Source organism: Megalobrama amblycephala, linkage group LG2, assembly GCF_018812025.1.
Source record: "Megalobrama amblycephala isolate DHTTF-2021 linkage group LG2, ASM1881202v1, whole genome shotgun sequence".
NCBI lineage: Eukaryota > Metazoa > Chordata > Actinopteri > Cypriniformes > Xenocyprididae > Megalobrama > Megalobrama amblycephala.
In genome coordinates this window covers 884,723-909,276 of record NC_063045.1, presented here as the reverse complement: position 1 = coordinate 909,276, position 24,554 = coordinate 884,723, and the positions used below count along the sequence as shown (strand labels likewise).

Genomic DNA, 24,554 nt, shown 5'->3' with positions numbered 1-24,554 from the left:
TAATTACGAGTGTCTTCAGAAAACACAAGCAATATACACTGAATATATTATTTTACAGGTAATAGTATATACTGTATGCTCAGTACTTTTGGCTTATTCCAAATATTAAACATTACACACTTTGCAGTCAATAACAATACACTTTGTTATTACTTATACTTTGTATAATATAGTCAACATTTGAAGCGGATCAAAACCTTTAATCAAAGTTGTCCTAACTTTTTTGATCCACTTCAAATGTTGATTACTGTACTTTGAATTACATAATCTCACACAATACAGTTGTGCTACTATTTAAATACAGTTTAACACATTTTCCCAAAGTTGAATGAATTTGTTTTCAAGGCCATTAAAACAAATAAAATGTAACAACATCACTAATGAAGAGACATATTTCATTGACAAATCCAATAGTTTTTATTTAAACTTAGATTCAGCAAAACTTACCATGTTTTTCATTAAAGAACCCTAACCCTCTATACACAAATACAAATTACACATTATATTCCATTTTCTGATGAGCTTCTCATTGTGTCTGATGGCACAATGATGACCGCAGAGACTCGTGAAGAACAGCATCCGTTGACAGAATATACCAAAGATATAAGACAGCATGTTCAACTCTTTATTCACGTTTACAATAGTCTGTCTAAATCCTACATTGAACCAATACTATTTTTGAACAGTAAATGAGGATTAGCAGCAGGAACTGTATCAGAATGGCATGTCGATGTTGTTTTCGGTACATAGTCAAGCATAAAACACTTTATGAATTAATATCGTACAGAATACGGGCCGATATGACCAATCATATGAATGTTTTGGTGCTGCATACAAACGTGCCATAAACCACCACACAAAAACTCAAAAAGGAGATATCAAGCCGAAATATCGCTCTCCGTTTGTTAACGAAAATAAAATAAAGTTTGTTAACTGGTAGACTACAACTCACCTCCCAATAGCAGCACTTTTCTCCGGTTCTTTCAGGATCGCGTAGGCCATTAAATTCCCGGTTGTCGTCGCCATCACGGTCAGTCTGCGATGTCACTTGATTGAACTGGTCAGAATCCCCAAGATTGAGCGATGTATTGCGCTTTCAGTGTTTTATTAAATAAATTACACATTGCGACATTATACTTCACCTGAGTGACTGAGCGAGGAGATTCAGACGACGACCGTGACGTCAGCAGCTCTGATTGGCTGAAGGCAGTGAGCAACAAAATCTGATTGGTCACAGACCAAGTTGAAGAGACATTTGAATTCCGATAAGTTTAACCACTCGACATATTTTTTTCGCATTACTTGTGCTGCTGGTGTGTTGTTTAATATAGATTTGTGTGTACGATTGTAAAATGATTCTGCCAGTGTAAACTTAATAAACATTTACACATATTTGGAAATTGTATAGGCTACACTGCATATACTAAATGGGCTTGTAATGCATTCATACTGAAATAAATAGCACAAGTAATATAATGAATTCCAAGGATGAAGAAGTAAACTTAAAAAATATACTCAAATTTAACATTAGATACACTACAACTTCAGGATATTAAATAATGTATTTTTTAAATATACTTTCAGTGCATTGTTACAATGATCATTTCCAGCACACTGTTAAAATATACCTCAAATATATTTTTATAAAGTGCAAATAAATACACTTTTAAAAAATAAACTGAACTTACACTTCAAGTATATTTTTCTAAAATATATTTTTTAGAAAATATACTAAAGTACAATTATTTTAAAGTGTGTTAAAAGTTGCATTGTGAAAATATGATACTAATATACTTTTTATATATTTAATGATAGTACATTTTTTGTTAGTATATTTGCAGTGTACTATAGAAAAAGGGAATATATTTAAAATACAATAAAGTATACTTTTTTTTCACTAGGGTGAATACTTATCCCCTTTTTCATGAGAAATGCTGTCCAAATGTCCCGTTTTTAATGATGACGTCTAAAGTCCCCGCCAAAGGAAGTAGTCCCTTTTAGCAGTTTGTTAGCAACCACCGTTTTTAAGACACAGTAAAGGTTTAAAAAATCCCAAGCGGGTTATAACTGGTGTGATTTATGTCATAGATCAAAACGTGAAAGTATTTAGAGGCTTTGTTAACCACAGACCTTATTTCAGGCAATTTAGCAAAAACCCATTCAAAAAACCCATAGACTTTACGGCGTTGGAACCGGAAACCCTAAAATGCTAACTCGCTTCCGGGTTTTGCCTACAAAAATGCGTCATCCCTGGGGCACTCTATTTTGCCCTATATTAGTGTGTTTGTATCGTACCAGTGTGGCTGTGTCTGAAATCGCATACTCTCTTGAGTAGGTATTTATTTTGAATAAGTAATTACTTTTTAACCACTTCAAAAAGAATGTTCTATCCATCTTATTTTGCTATGTGGACTTAAATACAATGACGTACCTCTTTCTAATGTGTTAGACTTCCATCTCGCAAGCCAGTAGGTAAGGAGTGATGTTTTGGGAGCATGCACCCCTAGTGAAAAAAAAGTATACTAAGTATACTTGCAGCAAGACTAATTATCAGTATATTTCAAGTGTGTTAATGATTAGTTCATTTAAAGTGTGCTATTTTGAAACAACTAATTTTGTACTAAGTATATTTAAGTTGAAATTAAGTAGTATTAAAATACAACTTTAAGTATATTTAGTATACTTATGTGTGCTAAATTGGAACAACTTCAAGTATACTTAGTACACTTTAAGTATATGTCTGTGTAGGGACTAATTACATGCTTGATTAGTGATATTAAAGTGTACTTAATTTGTGTTATAAGTATACTTTTATTTGTGTTAATAGTATACTTTATTTCTGTTATGAGTACACTTTGTGTTATAAGTACACTTTATTTGTGATTTAAGTACATTACAAAATAATTACGAGTGTCTTCAGAAAACACAAGCAATATACACTGAATATATTATTTTACAGGTAATAGTATATACTGTATGCTCAGTACCTTTGGCTTATTCCAAATATTAAACATTACACACTTTGCAGTCAATAACAATACACTTTGTTATTACTTATACTTTGTATAATATAGTCAACATTTCAAGCGGATCAAAACCTTTAATCAAAGTTGTCCTGACTTTTTTGTTCCACTTCAAATGTTGACTACTGTACTTTGAATTACATAATCTCACACAATACAGTTGTGCTACTATTTAAACAGTTTAACACATTTTCCCAAAGTTGAATGCATTTGTTTTCAAGGCCATTAAAATAAATAAAATGTAACAACATCACTAATGAAGAGACATATTTCATTGACAAATCCAATAGTTTTTATTTAAACTTAGATTCAGCAAAACTTACCATGTTTTTCATTAAAGAAAAAAAAAAAATATTGGACCATGGTGACCCTCTATACACAAATACAAATTACACATTATATTCCATTTTCTGATGAGCTTCTCATTGTGTCTGATGGCACAATGATGACCGCAGAGACTTGTGAAGAACAGCATCTGTTGACAGCATAACAAAAGGGAACGCAATGTGTGTCATTTCACAAGATTTGTAAAATAAATCATTTTTAAACCTATGCCAACACAGGAGAACACATCAATGTGTTTCTAAATATGCAAAATGTTCATCGAGATTTCAAAATAAAAGTTCAAAGCCTCGCTCTGGGTTTTTGATTCACTATGGTAAGTCTGTTATTAGTGTTTATATTTTAGACCTGTCAGGATGGTTTTCACGGAAAATTGCATACATACGTCACTTGCCCATGCAAGTGCAAGTACAACATGTTCCTGGCTCAACATCTTTGTTGATTCTGGAACAACATTTCAATCTACCAGTCCAAGTTAAAACCAGGGTTAGGTGCTGTTACAGTAGTGTTATTCACTTCTCTGATTTTAGGGAAGAGTTATGGGTAGGGTTATGTAGGGATTAGTTTAAATTTTCAGACAAAAATGTTGATCCAGGAATATGTCTTACTTGGCAAAATCATAATCTGTATCCGTAAATAGAGAAGAGTTACTCTGGCTGCTTCGAGACATGTCTGGTGTGGGAGTGGCACAGGTTTGTTGTGAAAGGTTGACATGGCGCCGCTATATCTTGAATCTCCGGGGAATCACCCGTTTTAAACAAATGCCAAACAGGAGAGTCTGCTTGCAAAAAGAGAATGCGACAGAGCTCGTAATAAAACATGAATCAACATCAGTTTGGCTTTTTCACAAGTTCACACTTACAAATAAGTCAGATAAAATAGTAACTAAGTGAGTGTGAGGAGACGGGGTGGAGGAAGGATGCTGAAAACTGCAGAGGATTCATGGGTGAGTTGACTGTGGTTATATATATGCCTCATTCTGATTGGGTAGATATGTTGATTACTGATTGTTGACAGCTGGTTGAGATGATGTGATAATTGGATAGCTTATTTGACTTGTTCCTCCCGAACTACGTTAATAAAACATTATTTGGAAATGGCGAGAACTGAGGGATTTGAAATGTTATAAAAGTGACGTGGAGATGGTGTTTTTATGACTCAACAGGTGAGCAAGGTGTTTTATTGAACAGATAAACTGCATTATGCAGCTCTCAAACAGAGCTCATTGTATAGCGTTATCTATTGTTCATAGTGACTCTTAATTTTGTAAGGCTTGATTTTCCTGCTAAACGAAAACTGAGATCAAGCATTCTGCAATAAAACAATAAAGCATTGAATAATAGCATAGGACAACGCCTTGCCCCCACACATCTACAGTATGCAACCCCCGCACACACACACACAAACTCTCCTTCCCCCTGACTGAAAGTTATTCAACACATATAATGTAACTTGTGTATTTATTGTTTTTCCCTTTTCATGTTTGGTATCATTTTAAATGTCTCAGGTGCGATTGGTAAAATGGTCTCAATTTCACAGCAGTCACTAGAATTATGAAGAAGATGGAAAACTAAGGAAAATTCTGTCCTCTTTTTGGGTGGTGTCTCTTCTCCTCTCCCCCAAAACAGGTGTTGGTGTAATAAACATTTACGATCCTTTTGTTCTGGTCCTGGTATAAAAGGTAAAGAGCAAAGCAGTCATGTGGGAACTTCTGTAACCAGAACCCCCATACAGAGATGGGTGAATGTCTGAAGATATTCACACTTCACTGTGTGTATATGCATTTCTTTGAGTAATCGATGTTATGCATTTATCATTTCTGAATTGGCTTCTAATTGTCTAATTGTAATGTAATTGGCATGATCCATTTTTACTTGACAAATAAAATGTTATATTTGATTTACTCTGGATTCTTCTGAAATCATTATGACCGGTAGATTATTGGAGTCTGTTATTTCCGTAAATCTGCGTCAGGGCAGGTCAAACTAGAGAGCCCCATGAAAGGAGCATGTGGGCACATCATGGGACTTTTTGAGTTTGTCTGTTATTGACTTAGCAAGTTGCAGTATCGTGACTAAGAAAACTGTATTTTTGTATGAACAAGCATGTGGCGGTTCGACTCAAATGCATTAGTAAACTCTGCACCCTCTGACTAAGAATCATAAACTGGCGAATTTATGTCCGTGAGAACGCAGTCGGCCGATGCGATAATGGGTCCGTAATGAAAGAATAATTGAAAATAAGAGATACCCAGAATAATCAAATATCTAAATGAATACATAACAAATGATTAATTTCTAATTGGAGACACAACCCTTAGAATAAGAATCATTTGAAATTGGAGTCAGATTAAACGAGTGAAATTAAGTGAACTTCACAGAGACGCTGAAAAGGCATACACGCGTTAACCTTCGCCCAACACCGTCGGACTCCGTTTTTGGGCCAATAGGGGGATCTTTACAATTTTATAATGATCCATGTTTTTTCTTTTATTGCAAAAAAATCCTCTTGTCCGTAAACCCCTTGTTATGTTCGCTAGTCAGGAATGTGAAATATAAGCATGTTTATTGTCTATTTCCAATAAACACACAGACCGCATTAATACAAAATCACCTGTTTTAGATTGAGCCTGATTTGTGAAAACTTTCACAACTGGATTTTATTGTGTTTCAATGTTTTTCACTGCTCTGTCCTCTTTTTCTTGTGTATTAATAAGAAACAGTCTGCACCAATCCAAGCCATTAGTCAAATCAGTTTAAGTTTAAAAATGGTCATCTAGCCAGGTCATACTTGGCTCAAATAGACTATCTATGATTAGTGAAATTTGTGAGTCCCTAACTTCTCTATTCTGATTTGTAAAAGGTTTCACAGTACAGTTTATCAATTTTTTTTAATTTCTTCGTTTTTTTTAAGCATGCTTATCCCTTATTGGTGTCGTCGCCCATCATCCACCTCTACGGCTTCCCTCTGGCTCCGCCTCAGTCCTCATAATCCTTGATATAATCAAAGAAGACTTGCAACTCAACTTGCTACATCGTGTCAGTCCAGATCCAGCCCACATCTGGTCCACGTGTAATCCGCACGTACCGGATGTGGGCCACACTATACATTACAACAATATTTCAACATATCCTCTCAACAAAAACAATCACAAGCTTCCTATACTTTATATATACAAGCTTCTCTCTTTATAATGCCTTTAAATTCACCAATAGACACAAATTTATATAGTTTTAGATCTTTTTGCAAATTATTCCATGCCCAGGGTGCATAATGTGAAAAGCAGTTTTCTCCAGTTCTGTACAAGCTCGAGGTACGTTAAAAGGCAAACACTTGGAAGAGCGTAGCTGGTAATTGCCAGAACAAAGACAAAGAAGAGTACAGAGATAAGCTGAAAGTTTACCTAACATTGCTTTATAAATAATAATGTATGTATAGCTAATGATGACCAACCCACCATCTCATATAAAATGCAATGATGAGTATGGGATTTTGCATTTGTAATAAAACGTAGTCAAGCATGGTATACCAAATCAAGGCATGTTAAGATAGAAGAGGCCAAATGCATGTATAATATTCCACCATAATCAAGCACAGTTAGAAAGGTAGCTTCTACAAGTTTCTTTTTGGTCTTAAAAGTAAAATTAGATTTATTTCTAAAATAAAAGCCCAGCTTCAGTTTGAGTTTCCTGATTAGATTAGCAAAATGTACATTAAACAATAGCTTATCATCAATCCAAATGCTCAAGTACTTATAAAAAGGTACTCTTCCAGTTTTCAGGCCTTCCCACTCTCTCCAGCGCTGGAAAGCTTTTCTATGATATGATACATGATTGAGTGCAAACTATATGAATGAAATGAAACGTGACAGCAAGTCAAATAGCCGTGTCGCCATCTCTGTGCATTTCTTTTCTGCTACTTGATGTCTATTTAAACGTTGTATATGTTCTTGTCATTTTAACCAATGAATAGCTCAGTGGTTATGTGCAGTATAGGTCTTACAAAGCTGTCTTGGCTTATAATAGCAATAATGCAGGTACATCTCTACAGCGACAGATCTCAGGTACGGGCTGTTTCGGGCCTCAGTTTAAAGACCGTGGAGACCTGTTGCATGTTTGTAAAATGTATTATTTGGTTACTGTTCAGAATCTCATTGATGAAGACGAACAGCATCACATGATCTGTGTGAATGAGAAATTTTATTCTTTTATGTGTTTGTAATCAGTAAATATGTGAAAGTACAGCATAATTTCAGAATAATGTTCAGATTACAATGATCATGTTACAAATAATTAAATGAAAAGAACATATGAAGTAAATAAAAACTTCTGTTGCACTTTATTTTACAGTGCATGCACTTTCAATGTACTTACAGTGTACTTAACAAGAAAGTACTGAATAACATAGGGTGTGCCCAAATACTAAATCCGTATTCATAAAGGCACGGGGGGGGAAAAACGCAGTCTACGATGCCACGAAAGGGACATGGTTAGTCGTTTTCTAGCAGGAGCCTGTTACTTTGTAGTACAACAGATTTCACTATACACACAGCATGTGCGATTGCGAATCTCGAAAGTGTAAAAGCGTGCGTGCATTCAAAAAATAATCTGCATATTAACAGCAGCTTCCTGATGTTGGCAAATTATTTACATTATAATTACCCAAATATATAATTGCGAGAGAAAGCATATATATAGAAAGATATATATTTTTTCTTCCCATCTCATGTGTATTCCCTTTAGGGGCTCTGTAGTACACGTCATTTCCGTTCAGAATATAGTATTCGGCTTTGGGCACATCCCAAGATTATGTTTAGTGGTAGGTTCAGGACTAGTACCTAGTTTTTACCCAGTTATTGTAATTACTACAATAAGTATATACAGTAGTATGTACATGTGAAACAGGACTGTAAAATTAGCATCTTAGCATCAGCATCTCAGGTTTCATCTATTATCTTCATTTCATCTATATCTTCATACATGAACAGCTGACATCAGTTTGTTGTTGTTGTATTTGAGGTTTGTTATATCCATCATGTTTTAAAATTTACCAAGAGAAAATATATTTTGTTTGATCACTTTAGCTCTATTCAAATCTGCTCCTGTAGAGCTTGAACTCTAAACAAACACCTTCATCAAGGTCTTCAGGATCACTTAATGATCACTTAGTGCTTAATGTTACAACTAAACTCTGCAGGGCAGGAGCTGACGTCAAGAGCCCTGATTAAGTCATTAGAGAGAAACATAGGGGAAAATTGAAAATTTTATCAATTTTAATTTCACTTTAATAGGTCATTTTCATTGCCATTAAAGTGAAATAACTGAACATAAACATACAAGCTTAATAAAAATGCTATTTGTTGAAAAATTCAGAGGCTTTTGCATCCGAAGTCTTCAAATGTTTCACATGACATGACATGGCCATTTATCTTTTAGTTCCTTTCTTAACCTTTTCATTTCATATAGTTGTTCAAGCCTCTCCTTGAACTGCTGAGCATGCTGCTCTCTTCTCCTTATGAAATCATTCAGTTCTTCTTCTTGTTCTCTACCTTCATCTTGATATTTCTCCTTCATCTTCTCTATCTCTTCTTCATGTTTCTGTTTCATTTCATCACACTCTTTTTCTTCTCTTTCTATTCTTTCTCTCTCCTCTCTTTCTCTTCTCTTGATCTCTTCTTCTTGATCTTGTTTCAGATCTTCCATCATTTTCTCCCATCTCTTTCTCTTTTCGGATCTTCTCTCTTCATCCTCTCGTTTTCTTCTCTCCCACTCCTCTTTCCTCTCTCTCTCCAGCTGCTCATAACGGTTTTTCTTTTCATTTCTCTTTTCTTCATATTCTCTCTCTTTTTCTTCTCTCTCTCTTATCTGTTTGTGTTTCTCCTCCTCTATCATCTGTTCTTCTTCTTCTCTGTTGGTTTCAAATTCATTTCTAATGTTCTCCAGTTCTTCTTGTTTTTCTCTCAGTTGTTCCTCGTGTCTCTCTTGTCTCTGTCTTTCCTCTTCCTCTTGTTCTCTCATCTGTTTTTTCTTCTCTTCCTCCCATTCTCTCTGCCGTCGTTTAATCTCTTCATCATTTTCAGCCTCTTTTATTTTTCTCGTCCATTCTTCTCTCTCTTTCTCTTCTTGCTTCTTCCTCATTTGTTCCTCGGAATCTCTCTTTTTTATTTCCTCTTCCTGTTTTCTTCTTAACTCTGCCAGGATGCGCTCCTGCTCATTTTTCATCTTTTCTTGATCTTGTTTATGTTCCTCTTCTCTCTTTCTATCTTCCTCTTCTCTTTCTTTTTGCAGTTTTTCATACTGTAATTTCTGATTTTCAAACTCTCTCTTTATCTCATCTATTCTTTGATCATATTCAGCTCTTCGCTGTTCTTCCTCTTCTGATCGTTTCTGATATTCTTCTTCTCGTTTCTTCTGCTCTGATTTTTCTTTCTCCTCAAACTCTCTCCAGAGTGTTTCCACTTTTTCTCTGAACATTTTCTCCATCCTCACTCTTTCTTCATCTTTTTTATGTTTCTTTTCCTCCAGTATCTTTCTCATGCTTTTGTCTTCCATGTCATATTTGGCTTCTAGTTCTTCAACTTGATCCTGTTTTTTTCTTTTATTCTCTTCTAGCATGTTCCTTCTCTTTTCAATGGAGATCGCTGCCTCCTCAAACATCTCATTAGTGAAGCATCGTTCCTCATTAGATTCCTTCAGCTCTTCTATCATGTGTATCAGTTTAGTAACTTGTGTCCGATCTTGCATTTCTGTGTTGTTAAAAGCCAGGAATCTGTTTCCACAGTCTCTGATCAGTTTCTTGAGTTCATCATTGTTAATCTTCTCTACATATTCTTCTATTGTTTGTTTTTTCAGATCATCTGCTCTAGTGAAGAGAACGATGCTGAACTCTGCTGCTTTTGGGCCAAAGATCTTCTGTATCATCTCTAGAGTGTCTCTCTCCTCTTGAGTGATTCTTCCCAAACTCAACACAATGATGAACACATGAGGTCCAGGTGCTGACAGTAAAACACAATTCATTATTTCTTCCACCACTTGTTCTTTTGACAGTGTCGTCTCAAAGAGACCTGGAGTATCAATAACAGCTACTGATTTACCATCATCTTCAACAACTCCCTTCTTACAAATAGTGGTCACCAAACATTTACTGTCTTCACTGTGAAACTCATTTTTTCCAAGGATAGTGTTTCCTGTGGCACTCTTTCCATTTCCTGTCCTCCCAAACATCAAGATTCGCAAACATCCTGAATCCGATAGTGAATCTTCATCACCTGAAAAAGATAATAACAGAGTATAGAGATTAACAACAACTGATTAAATTTGGGACCCTGAGTTTTACAGGGAGCAAAAGCATTCCATGTGAATAGAAATTATATTTCAGTTTTAAACAAATGGAACTAATTAGCAAACAAAAATAATTCTTATTAATGATTCCAATGGAAAACAAGAACAAGAAAAAAAGCAGAAAGATCTATGTTTTTTTTTTGTTTTTTGTATAGCACCTACTTTCTTACTAACAAAATCTGTAAATAAACTTTTGTAGCCAAATATTTAATATTGTCTGTTTTGTCATTCATTTCCCATTGCTAGACGGGTGCGGAGGTCTCCAGGGCGGGTCTAGGACCTTGGGCTGTCACGGCAGGTCAGGAGACGTGGGCAGCCATGGCGGGTCAGGAGCTGTGGGCAGCCATGGCGGTTCAGGAGCTGTGGGCGGCCATGGCGGGTCAGGGGTCGTGGGCGGCCCACCCACAGGTACATAGCCCCCCCAAAAAAATTTTTTGGGAGTCTTAGGGGGGGCTGGAAGGGCTCGTGGTAAGGAGTGGGTTCGTGGGCTTGAGTGGGCTCGAGAATGGTTGGAGCGGGCTCTTTGGCTGCTGGAGCGGGCTCAGAGGCTGCTAGATTGGGCTCGGGGGCTGCTGTGGAAGGCGGGAGCGGGCTCGTGGAAGGCGGGAGCGGGCTCATGGAAGGCTGGAGTGGATTCGTCGAGGGTAGGAGAGGGGTCTAAAAACGAGGTCCAGTCCATCCCCTCATACTCAATTAAGAGACACACTGACACTGGAGGGGTTATCGCTAGAGGCGACGGCTCAGGCTCGGAGGCGGAGACCGCTGGGGACTGGGGCTGTTCGGAGACAGCAGACACTGGAGACTGGGGTTGCTTGGCGGCCTTCTTTCTCTTTTTTCTTGGCCGTCTGGGCCCAGCAGAGGATCTATCTTCGGCCTTCACAGGGTTTGGGTCCAGCAGGACACCAGGGGAATCCCCACTGGAGGGGCAGGTGGAGGAAAGCGGCGATTGGTGAACTGGCCAGGCCGCCTGTGTTTCTGTGGGGACTGGACGAGGATTACATGATTTTTCTAGAACCTCCTCAATGACAAAATCAGAACAATTTAGAAACAAAATCAGATTAATTGCTTTGACTAGGGAAAAACAACAGGCAGGTTCTTCAAAACGGATCATGTCCTCGTCCAGCCCCGCCAGAAAACAGGCGTTCAACGGGGCATCCAGCCAGTTCACCAAATAAGCAAGCTCAACAAATTCCTCCACATATCTCTCCAGCGAGCGACCGTCCTGCCGGAACCCACATCGGCGATCCTCCGCTGAAGTTTGTTTGCGAGACACGGGAGAGCCAGGAACAAGGAAAAAGCCCATCTTCTTTGTAGATTTCCAGGCGGTTTGGGTCAGTTCTTCTGTTACGTGCTGTAGAGACGAGGCGAGTACGGAAATCCACAATAACAAGGGCTTTATTTACAACAACGGAGCAGATGAACAGCTTCACACACATATGCTAAACAAGAGAACTGACAAGGAGTGCAGGGAGTGAGTCCAACTTAAAGGGAGTGCTGACGAGGACAACAGGTGCTGGGAATCCGGGGAGATGGCGGGAAGACTAAGGAAGGAAGTGCAGACAGGTGTACAGAACAGGAGGATGCTGGGAACTGGAGTCCGGGAAGGCGTGATTGTAACACAGCGATCCAAACAGAGAAGTTGAACTTGGAGAATGTGACATTCTCATTAGCCCCAAAATCAGCAGAGGCCTTTGACTTCGAGAGCCGCTCCTCAAGAAAGCCAGAGCTGGCTCAGCACCTGGTCTGAGTGGTACCACCTATAACATCTACAAATGCTTCCCTCGTCTTCTCTGAAAGTTGTGGAAAATACTCAAATGTATCTGGAGGAGAGGCAAAGTGCTCAAGCAATTGAGGTATGTGAATGGTGTGTAGATCCTGAAAGAAGAAACAGTTTAGGATAATATCCTTGCTAAGTGTTGATGGAAATTCTTCTTTAGCGTGGCAGCAAAGCACTTAATTGAATACTTCTTGAGGAACAATTACAGCGACATCTCTGTCCAAAAGGGCGGCATCCCAAAGTTACCAGGTTGCTTGGAGCATACAGGAGTCATCACACAGCTGCTGAGGGAGGCCAGAGAAACTAAGGGAAACTTAGTGGTGCTGTGGTTAGTTTTGGTAAATGCCTATGGCTCAATTCCCCACAAAGTTGTTGAGAGTGCTCTGCAGAGGCACCATGTTCCTGAAGGCATCAGAAAGCTCATAATGGCTATTACAACGAGTTCCACCTGAGAGTCTCAGCAGGACCAATAACCTCAGAATGGTGCAGGTTGGAGGTTGGCATTATCACAGGCTGCACTATGTCAGTCACCTATTGAGCCTGGCAATAAACATGTTTGCAATAAACTGTCATGTTTGGCAGATTTTCTTGATGATTACAACAGAGTCAGTACCAGGTGCCAGGTGGATACTGAAGGGGCTGGAAAGGCTGATGGGGAGGGCAAGAATATCCTTCAAGCCTGCAAAGTAAAGATTTGTAGTGCTGAAGAAGGGGAGAGTCTTGGTTAGATATTTAATGCGACACTCAAGGACAAAGCTTCAATAAGATACACCTGTGGGGAGTGTAAGCAATGGCTGCAGGAAGTTGACAGGAGTGGCCTTCCAGGGCGGTTTAAAGCTTGGATCTACCAGCATGGCATACTACCAAGAAACCTATGGCCACTGCTGCTATGTGAGTTCCAAATTTCTACCGTTACCGAACTGGAGACAGTAGTCAGCCAGTTTCTGCAAAGATGGCTGGGTTTACCAAGAAATATCAATAGTATTGTGCTGTATGGGAGCTCCTGCAAACTGAGACTCCCCTGGAAATTTATTGAGAAGTTGAAGGTAATGCGAGTGAGAGAAGTGCTGTGGTACAGTGAATCAGACACAAAGGTTACAGGAGCAAGACTGGCAGTAAGAACAGCAAGGAAATGGAGAGCAGAAGCTGCAGTTGAAGGAGCTGAGGTGTAACTGCGCCACAAAGTGCTGATGGGAGCAGTTTCTAAGGGAAGGAATGATGGTCATTCTTGATGGCGGCATGACCAGGTCCTCAGAACAATAGCAGAAACCATTTGCAATACTCTTAACATCTGCCGAAGGACAGGGCCGAGCAGGAATGCTATTCACTTTGTCAAAGAGGGAGAAAGTCCAACTAGAGAACACCAGAAGGCAACTGGGCTACTCTTTTGGCACAGGATTGGAGGATGGAAGCAAGAGCAGAGTATGAGGAACTGAGGAGTGACTGCCAAAGAAAAGGTTGGAGAGCCAAGTGTTGGCCTGTGGAGGGTGGATGTCAGGGTTGTGCAGGGCATACAGGGCACTTGGTATCATGAGAGAGACGAAGGAGTGCTCTTCACACCACCACAGACGCAGCACAGAAGCATCTAGGTGGATTTGGCTAAAAAGGGCAGATATGTTGGTTGCTGCTAGGGCACAGGCCGGGGTCTGATCAACCCTGGTCGGGTCACCTGGGTGAGAGTGTATGATATTGGAAAGACCAGAAACAATCTGTGACCCCAGGTAATATCACTGATGATATGCCCTAGCGTAGCATCATTAAGATGATTCTGTAAGTAGCAACCACATACACTGTTGAAAAGCAGTGAAAGTATATATAAAGTATATCAGTGGCGTGCAGTCCATATAAGCTGCGAATGCTCTGCATACCCAAGCCATTCGTGGACTTGGCAATTAATATTAACATTATAAATTATAATAAATCCCATGTTTGAGGTGTACCATAAAGCCTACATGATTGGTAATGCTTATGTAACTGTCATTAATTTATTTATTTGCCAAACGACGGTAATTTTCTTTAAATCTGCCAGTTACAGAGACTTCCGCGTAAGCTGATCTACAGCAGCTTTTGCGCCTTCGCGCTTTTGTTATGGAGCGTCATTATTGTCCCACGTTCTCATTGGTTTTCTGGCCTATGGGAGTTTTCATGGCAGGATAAGCTGTGATTGAAGCAATACAGTAATTTAAATTCTTGTTTTGAAAGTCTTGGGAGAGCTCTTTGCCTCCACCCATCAGGAGATGTCCAATACTTGCATTCAGAGGTGGGTAAGCCTTTTTCTAACCTAACAAATGGTTACAGAAGAATTTTCCAACTCCTAAATGTTCCTGTAAGCACCATTGGGGCCATTTTTCACAAATCACAATGATATTCACAAGGAATATCATTCCACCATCAATTGGCCATGCAAAGGAGCTCCTCGCCAGATTTCTGATCCGGGAGCCAGAAGGTTAGTCAGAAGAGTAGCTCAAGAACCAAGGACCACTCGGAAAGAGGTCCAGAAAGACTTGGTGGCAGCTGGTACAGTTGTCACAGAGAAAACATTAGGAAATGCACTCCACAGCCACAGCCATGCACGCTCGCCACAGAAAGCTCCATTATTGAAGAAAAGGCATGTTGAAGCTCATTTTAAGTTTTCTACACAACATTTGAAAAGGTCTGGACTACTGGGAGTATTTAGTGCGGTCAGATGTGACAAAAAACGAACACAACAAAACCACATGCCATGTATGGAGGAGAAATGGCTTTGCATATGGCCCTAAAAATACCACACCAACATTGATGTTGTCGAGGTGGAAGCATCATGGTATGGGGCTGTTTCTCTTCTCATGGTACTGGCAGAATCAATATTATTGAAGGGAAGATGAATGGAACTATGAACTGGGAATACTTGAGATAAATTTGTTGCCATCCACCAGGAAGAAGAAGATGAGACTTTAGTGGACCTTCCACCAGGACAACAATCCAAAACACACTGCAAAGGAGAGTTTGAATTGGTTCAAGAAGGAATAAATAAAGCTGTTTGAATGTCCTAGTAAATCACCAGACCTAAACCCAACAGAGCATTTGTGGAAGGAACTGAAGATCAAAATTCACAAGAGAGATCCCCAGAATATTCAAGATTTAAAGTTTGGTCATACAGGATGCACCTTGAAGCCGTCATTGCAAAAAAAGACTTTTCCACCAACTATTGAATACAATTTCAGTTAGTGTGTTTCAATACTTGTTTCCTGAGTCATTTCCTAGCTTTTTTTTTATGAATTGGAAAATTATGATTTCTTTGTCTTTGTAGATTTCTTCAGTTAATATTGTCTGTTCAATATTTTAGTAAATTAATTTCAAAATTAGCTGGTTATTATTTTTACTTACTGCTTGTGAGCTGATCCTCAGGAGTTCCCATATAAAGTTCATTGGATATATGTGTTTCTTTCTCCTCTTCTTCTCTTTGTCTTTCTTGTTGTTTCTGTCTCTCCCATTCCTCTCGTTCTCTCTTCATCTCCTCTCTTATCTTTGTTTCATGATGCTCTATGTCTTTAATATCTCTTTTATATTGTTCTTCTCTTTCTTTATATTCCTCTTCTCTTCTCTTTCTCTCTTTATCATGATGCTGTCTTTCTTCATCCATCATCTTCTTCATTATCTCTCTCTCTTCTTTATGTTTGGACTGAAGAACCTCTCTCTCTCTCTGTCTTCTTTCTATCTCTCGTTTAAGTCTCTGATAATATTCATCCCATGTTTCCTGTTCTATCTTTTTTCTTCTCTCATTCTCTTCCTCTCTTTTTTGTCATTCCTGTTGTTTCTGTCTCTCCCATTCCTCTCGTTCTCTTTCCATCTCTGTTTTATGTCGTTCTTCTCTCTCTCTGAATTCTTCTTCTCTTCTCTTTATCTCTTTGTCATGACTCTGTCTTTCTTTCGCCATCATCATCATCATTCTCTCTTCATCTTGTTTAAGTCTCTGATTATATTCATCCCTCATTGCCTGTTCTTTCTTTCTCCTTCTCTCATCCTCTTCATCTCTTCTTTGTCTTTCCTGTTGTTTCTGTCTCTCCCATTCCTCTCGTTCTCTCTTCATCTCCTCTCGTGTCTTTCTCTCTTCTTCCTCTCTTTCTTTAATGTAATTTTTATATTGTTCTTCTCTCTCTTTAAATAATTCTTCTCTTCTCTTTCTCTCTTTATCATGATTTTGTCTTTCTTTTTCCAGTATCATCTTCATTTTCTCTTCCTCTTGTTTAAGTCTTTGATAATATTCATCTGACATTTCCTGTTCTTTCTTTCTCCTATTCTTATCCTCTTCTTCTTTTCTTTGTTTTTCCTGTTGTTTCTGTCTCTCCCATTCCTCTCGTTCTCTCTTCATCTCATCTCGTATCTTTCTTTCTTGTTCCTCTCTTTCTTTAATGTCTTTTTTATATCGGTCTTCTCTCTCTCTAAATTCTTATTCTCTTCTCTTTCTCTCTTTATTATGATTTTGTCTTTCTTCCTCCATCATCCTCTTTTTCTCTTCTTCATGTTTTTTCATCAGTTCTTCTTTTTCTCTGTTCAGTTGTTCCACTCTCTCCATCAGAATCATCTTTTCTTTTTCTTGTATTTCTCTTTCCATCTCTCTGAACATCTTACATGAGTAGTAACTATCTCCGTTTTCTTTCACCATGTCATCTATCTTCTTCAGTAGATCAGACACCTGTGTTCGGTCTCCAGTCTGATTATTATTGAACACATGGTATCTGTTTCCACATGCTTCAATCAGGCTCATCAAAGGAGATCCAGGTTTTCCCAGATACTGTTCAACAGTTTTGTCCTTCAGGTCATCTCCTCTGGTGAAGAGCACCATGGTGAACATTAAAGATTTTTCACCAAACGTCTCTTGGATGATCTTCACTGCTGTTGCTTCTTCTTGAGTGAATCGTCCCACTGGTATCAGTAAGAGAAACACATGTGGTCCAGGCAGGATCATGGAGATGCAGTTGGTGATTTCTCTCTGGATCTCCTCATTACTCAGTTTAGTATCAAACAGTCCTGGAGTGTCCATCACAGTAACGTGCCGGCCGTTAATTTCACATGAATCTCCTTGACTCTCTTTAGTACTGATATAAATGCGTCTGTTCCTAAGATTGTGTTTCCAGTTGAACTCTTCCCAACTCCAGTTCTTCCCAGCAGCACAATCCTCAGATCATCTGCTCTCTCTCTTGAATCTAAAGATCAAATAAAAATTAAAAACAGTATATTGAATTTTAAGTGAAAATTGTCAACAATATTTAGAGACAGTAGACTCTGTTCAGCTCCTTAAACAACAACAACAACAAAATATTATATTGTAAAATATTAGATCGCAATACGTTATTTTATCTATTGAATGCTACTTTGCAATAGTTTATGACTTAACGTTTTAGTGAATGCATGTTTTGGAAATTTGCTCTCTTGTACTGACTGTAAAAAGAAAGTATGGATTTATGACAACATAACATCCAAAACTAACAATTATATCATCATATGCCCATATGTTCATACAAACACTTATAATTGTCAATTAACATTGTTGCAACATTTTACCAAAATCAACATTTGGTTAAAATCTCATGTAATAAAAGACAAAGTGCTATACAGGATATTTAAGACAATATTGGCTGATTAGATAATAATGTTTGCCACATCTCAGACCTTAAATACATAAAATATTACCCATTATAGACATAGTTTTTAAAGTAAAGAGTAAAGGAAACACTGTACAGTACTTATTGAAACAACCAGTACTTAATGTACCCTTGTAAGTTCACAACAAGTACCATTGTAAGACCCCCCTCAGGTTTGTTGGCTCAGTCTGAGGCTGACGCCGAGTTGGCAACCGTGCTTGCCAGGGCAGTTGCGAATATTGAGCTGGACCAGAATCCTCCACCATGCTCCGAGGGCTCGCGATTGGACAATTAGTTTGCCGCCACCTGGAGGAATCATCTGAGGCTCATGTCCAAGGCATGTAAAACGCTGCTGGAAGAGCCACCTCTGTTCTGCATGCAATGGTTATCCTGAGGGTCTACCAGGCCAAAGCATTAAAAGATCTGCACAAGGGTATTTCTGACCCAGAGGTAATGCAGGAACTACGTTCCATTTGGGCTATGAAGATTGCGGTGCAGGCCCTGGGTCGGGCAATGTCCACATTGGTGGTCCAGGAGCACCATCCATGGCTAAATCTTGCGTAGATGCAGGATTTTGAGAAAGCCGCCATTGCCCAAGGTGGCCTCTTCAGCGCACAGCAGTTCTTGGCAGTAAAAAAAGCAGACAAAGACCATCAAACATATCATGCCTTGGCATGAGTCCACTTCCAGGGAAGCCAGACCCCTGAGGTCTCAAGCCCTGCCTGCTCGTTGTCAGGGCCGGCCTCATGCGAAGACTGCATCGGCCCTGCCTGGCAGCCAGATCCCAGTTGTCCTCACGCAGGCAGGTGCACCACCAAAAACCCACACAGGGCTTTGACTGCTGACCCGCTTGCCCCAGGACTGGGGATAAATCTCACTCCTATCGGAGGGGGAAGTGAATTTTCTATCATCACTATGATGGCCATGCATCAGAAATTTGCACTAGAACCTCAGTGGATGGAAATGACTTCCCACGTTCTGCAGCATCAGGCCTGTACACAGTTAAGTTTGACAAGCTGCAAAGAAGCACAGCTTCTTTCACCGTCACTAACCTCTGCCACTGCGGGCCTCCGGACCAAGGTATATGCTCTTGTACATCATTCGTCATGGTCTTTAAGGGGTGCAAAGTCTCCTGACATGGCATGTCTTGCTCCACCTCACCGCAAGCTTCCCACCCGACATTCTCATTTGGGCACGTAGCTAGTACTTCACAACCTGTCACACTGGCTATTCAGGACAATCCAGCTCAGCTACACAATCCAGTTTGCAGGCACCCCTCCAAATACAGTGGTGTCCTTCTCACCTCAGTGCGAGGTGAGGATGCTGCTGTCCTGCAGACAGAGATTGCAGTCCTTCTAGCCAAAGACGTGATAGAGCCTGTCACTCTGGCCGAGATGAAGAAAGGGTACTATAGCCCATACTTCATCATAACCAAGAAGGGCGGTGGGTTAAGTCCAATCTTAGACCTGTGAGTATTGAATTGGGCCTTACACAAGCTCCCATTCAAGATGCACAGACACGTGCTCACATATGTCAGACTCCAGGATTGGTTCACGGCGATTGACCTGAAGGACGCGTACTTTCATGTTTTGATCATTCCTTGTCACAGATCATTTCTATGATTTGCCTTCAAGGGACAGGCATACCAGCACAAGGCCCACCCTTTCGAGTTGTCCCTGTCTCCTTGTATCTTTATTAAAGTCGCAGAGGCTGCCCTTGCCCTGTTAAGGGAAGTGGGCATCCGCATACTCAACTACCTCGATGACTGGCTAATTCTAGCTCACTCTCAGGAGTTGGTATGTGCACACAGGGACTTGGTCCTTCAACAGCTAGCCTGATTGGGACTTTGAGTCAGTTGGGAGAAGAGCATCCCCTTGCCGAGCATCTCTTTTCTCAGTGTGGAGTCAGTCACCATGTCCGGACTTTGCACAGGTGCTTGAATCTGTTCAAGCACAAGACAGTGGTTTCTCTTAAATATTTCCAGAGGCTCCTAGGGCAAATGACATCCTCAGCTGAGATAATGATGCTAGGGTTGATGCATATGAGACTGCTTCAGCCCTGGCTTCATGCTTGAGTCCTAAGCTGGGCATGATGCCATGGCACACGTATCATGGCCATCACGCCGTTTTGTTGCACTTTCAGCCCTTGGACAGACTGAGAGCCTCGTTGCTCAGATATTGTGCAAAGTCAGGGAGTGAGATGAACAAGTCCTAATGGTTGAGCCGTACTGGCCCAGCCAGACTTGGTTCTCAGAGCTCACGCTGTTAGCGTCAACACCTCCCTGGCAAATTCCCCTGAGAAGGCACCTTCTGTCTCACGGGCAGGGCACAATCTGGTACCCATTCCCAGACCTGTGGAACCTACATGTCTGCTTCCTACCAGATACGATACCTACTCAGACAAGAGCTCCCTCTACTACGTGGCTGTATGCCTTGAAGTACAGCCTCTTCACTACATGGTGTTCTTCCCAATGTGAAGACCCATTGAGGTTTGGTGTTGGGTCTGTGCTTTCCTTTCTCCAACAGGGCCTTAAGAGGCACCTCTCCGACTTCACCCTAAAAGTGTATGTAGCTGCATTAGCACTGTGGGTGGCAGTTCTCTGGGGAAGCATGACCTGATCACTAGGTGCCTGAAGGTTGAATTATTCAAGACCTTGCCTCATCCCCTCTTGGGATCTCTCTTTATTCTTACAAGCCTTAAATAAAGATCCATTTGAACCCTTTCAATCAGTTGAGCTCACTGCCCTCTCTATGAAGACGGCCCTTCTGATTGCGCTCACCTCTGTCAAGAGTGTGGTGGACCTACAAAACTTCTCTGTTTGTGAATCATGCCTACAATTTGGCCCAGCAGACTCGCATGTGGTCCTGAGACCCTGGCCTGATTATGTGCCTAAAGTTCCCACAACTCCCTTCAGGGACCAAGTGGTGAATTTGGAAGCGATTCCTCCTGACATGTTAGTATAGCTGCACTTGCTTGTAGCACACGAAAGCTTGCATGCATCTGCACCGCCAGGTCTCGTGACACAGTTCAGTAGTTGTGGTATTTAGTTAATTCATTCGACACAATGTCAATTGAGCGATAGACAGGAACATTTTGGTTACTGATGTAACCCCCATTTCCTGATGGAGGACGCAAGACGTTGTTTGCCTCCTGTCACAACACTGAACTACCTGCTGAAATAGTAGAGACGCTATCTCGGCTCCTTGGCACAAAGCTGAATGTGTGGAGCATCCTGGAGTAACTACTGAGACAAATCAGACACAGTTATTTGTCATATTTAACAATTAATCTTTAAAACTCACTCTGGGGTCTGCAGAACCCTCCCCCAATGGACCAGCCTGGGCAACGGCCTCAGTTACTATGGACAGCATCTGATAAGGCTTAGTTTATTGCCCTGAACTATGTAGCCACATGAAAAAGCAGAGGCCATAGAAAAACCCATAGCCCTCAAGACAGACTTTCCTGCATTAATTTATAGATAAACAGATCTATAAATGAACATGCATCCCACAACATTATGTTTATGATTATGACTGTTTTGTGTAGTGTCTTTTGTATGGTATTTTTGTTTTATGCATATTTTATGATAAGAACCAAAGGTTAATGTATCCTCACCTACACCAAGTTTGGAGTCTACGACTGCCCCAAGATAACTCCTGCTGGGTGCCCTCTCAGGCCAAGGCCTGTAGGCCTAAACCTGCACTCCAGCCATGTCCTTTAGTAGAGAGTAGAGACTCTTAAGAGTCAAACTAAACACACAAGTTTGGCATCGCTTCTTCATTCAACACAGGAGAGCTCGATTGCAACTTCAACACAATCAGATCAAACTCTCAGGACTTTCTACTGCAACAGTATATTCGGACGCTCTTCAACAGCTGAGGCATAATGCAAGTATCGTACACTATACTAAATTGCTGCTAGTTAGTTAAAGTTGTGAACCCCCTTTGTAAACAAAGGAGCTTTGTAATGATAAGATGATGATTCCTTCCTGGTTAATCACTCTTGTAATGATGGGTCGACAGAGTGAAGATCCATTTGCAGCTTTTATTAAAAAGGCAAACACAACAGGGCAAGGATAAGGCAGATTCGCAAGGCAGAAATCAGGTCAGGCAGCAAACAAACATAGTTCAGAAACAGGCAATGGTCGGGGCAGGCAGCAGAGAATCAAACACAAGGAAGAGTCCAGTCAAACACAAGAGTAACAATCCACAATAACCCTCAGAAATGATCACCGGGGCAAATCAAGACTTTGCAATGTGTGTGTGTGCGTGCTGCTTATAAAGTGTGTGAGTGTAATGAGGTGCAGGTGTGTGCAATCAGTCCCAGGAATGAAGGCCTCTGGGAAATTAAGTCCAAATGAGCAAGTCAATATTCAGGTGATGGCTCCCTCCGGTGGTGCGAGAGAGGAAGTGCGGGAGCCTCACTTGTAATAACTCTTCTCCCTAGCTTCATTCCCTGTTTTCATTTTTAGTTCCCATTCTACCCGTGTACTGTATGTGTGATTTGTGTGTGTGTGTGTATGTGTTTGTTAGTTATATGTTTGTGATTTAGTTAATAAAACTTGTGCACAAAACATATTTGGTTCTGACTCCCTGCCTGCAAATCAATTGTCACTTAAATGATCGATTATGTTACATGCTCTAAGTGCTGTAAATGCTAAGAAAGAATTATTTTTCTGTGGCCATGAAAAATAACCTTCTCTTAGAATTAATAAATAAAAGTACCGAGTGTTCACAGGATGAACTGATTGATTGTAAAGTTAATGTAGCTACATCAAGTATTCTGATGCATATATTCATAATTTATCATAATGAATAATCATAATGAGTTATGATTAATTTATTAATATTTTTATTATAATTATTAAGATTTCCCCTTTGAGCTAATTTGCTACACTGGCCTACTTTTATACTGGTATGTTCGGGAAGAGTGTCCAGTCATGCAAATTCCACACGCCAAATTCATTGGTCTTTTCTGAATACGCCAGAGGTGTTTGGGTTTTCCAAGAATTACCCCTAGAGTCTAAATTATTTGACACAATGTCTCGTTCCCTACATCATGGAATGGAGGTTACAACAGTTTATGTACAAACATTTTAGAAACTTTTCAACCTAAACAAAACAGAACAGTAAAAAGAATAAATAACAGTTCCAGTCACAAAGTAGTGCTACTAATTTTTCTACCTGTCATTTTCTTTTTCTACTACACTCTAACTATTAAAGGACAAAACAGTAGTTCATGAGCATATTCTTAGAGGTATTATCCAGAAAAAAGACTTTGACAAACCTCCTCCATCACTTCCTGTTTTTTTGTTCTTGTGGAGTTTTCCATCCTCATTAAGGTCAGAATCCTCCTCCTCTTTGTTGTCTCTTTGGACTGAACCTCCAGATCTGGCCGGATCTTCGTCCACTGATGTTCCATCATCTTTATCCTCATACCTGTTACAGAAGATAAATTCTTCATGTTCTTCTTTGAGCATCTCCTCTGTCCTTCTCAACATCTCAGAGCACCATTCTGGGTTTCTTGTATCAAACTGAAGAAGTTCTCCTCCACACTCCTTTATTAAATTATCAATAGTGTTATTCCATATCTTAAAAGGTAACATTGATGTGCGTGGCTCTTCATCAGTAGTCAGCACTATAGTGTGTTTAATGGCCTTCTCACTGAAGAGTTTCAGCACAGTTTTCACTCTGTGTCTGTCCTCATCAGTGAAGTCATTATACTGCAGTACGAGTAAGATCACATGAGGTCCTGGAGCAGACAGAGACACACACTCTCTCACTGTCTGTGTGATCTGATGCTCTGAGAGCTCTGGCTGGAGCAGGTGAGAAGTGTTGATGACTGCGATGTGTCTCTTCTCCACCTTTCCACTGATTCTCACGCTGTGCTGCTGTGAAGAAGATGAAGGAGCTTCACTGTGAAACACTGCTGTTCCCAGTATAGTGTTTCCAACTCTGCTGTTTTCTGATACATTCTTTCCTAGCAGAACAATTCTGACTGAAAAAAAGCAGACACACGCACACACACATGCTGGATTTCCACATTCTATAGACAACATTTTTTTATACTGTACAAACTGTATATTATATCTCCTACCCCTAAACACACCCATCATTTACATTTTCAAAATACTCCATTTAATATGATTTATAAGCTGTTTTCCTCATGGTGACCAAAAAATGTCAGTATAAGGTCAAAATTTACTGGTATTACTATCCTTGTGGGGATGTTTGGCCTCCATAATTTAGGGAATACCACACACACACACACACACACACACACACATTTATGTCTGGTTTGCATCTTTTGTGGGGACTCTCCTTAATGATTTTTATACTGTACAAACTGTATCTTCTATCTCCTACCCTAACCTGCATTTTTAAATTTTCAAATAAGCATAATTTAGTACGTTTATTAATGAATTTCCCTCATGGGGACTGCTGGCTGG

General features: G+C 39.9%; 1 protein-coding gene across 1 annotated transcript; it reads right to left on the bottom strand.

The window, feature by feature from the left end:
- Positions 1 to 6,394: 6,394 nt before the first annotated feature.
- On the bottom strand, positions 6,395 to 24,359 carry LOC125263004 (trichohyalin-like). The gene is made up of 5 exons (XM_048181838.1): positions 23,393 to 24,359; positions 17,087 to 17,492; positions 15,849 to 16,255; positions 9,135 to 10,632; positions 6,395 to 6,467 (listed from the first exon to the last, which is right to left on the bottom strand). Exons 1-5 carry the CDS (start codon positions 24,219 to 24,221, stop codon positions 6,395 to 6,397), a joined length of 3,213 nt encoding a protein of 1,070 aa, XP_048037795.1. The 5' UTR covers positions 24,222 to 24,359.
- Between the last annotated feature and the right edge of the window lie 195 nt (positions 24,360 to 24,554).

Bases quoted from the DNA above. Each gene is read 5' to 3' on its own strand.
- LOC125263004 (XM_048181838.1), bottom strand. From the start codon at position 24,221: ATGATGGGTGTGTTTAGGGGTAGGAGATATAATATACAGTTTGTACAG. The intron at 17,493-23,392 runs GTTTGTCAAAGT...TGGACACTCCAG, and splicing joins AACAGGAAGTGATGGAGGAG to GACTGTTTGATACTAAACTG. The intron at 10,633-15,848 runs GTAAGTAAAAAT...TATCTTTTTCAG, and splicing joins TGAGGATCAGCTCACAAGCA to GTGATGAAGATTCACTATCG.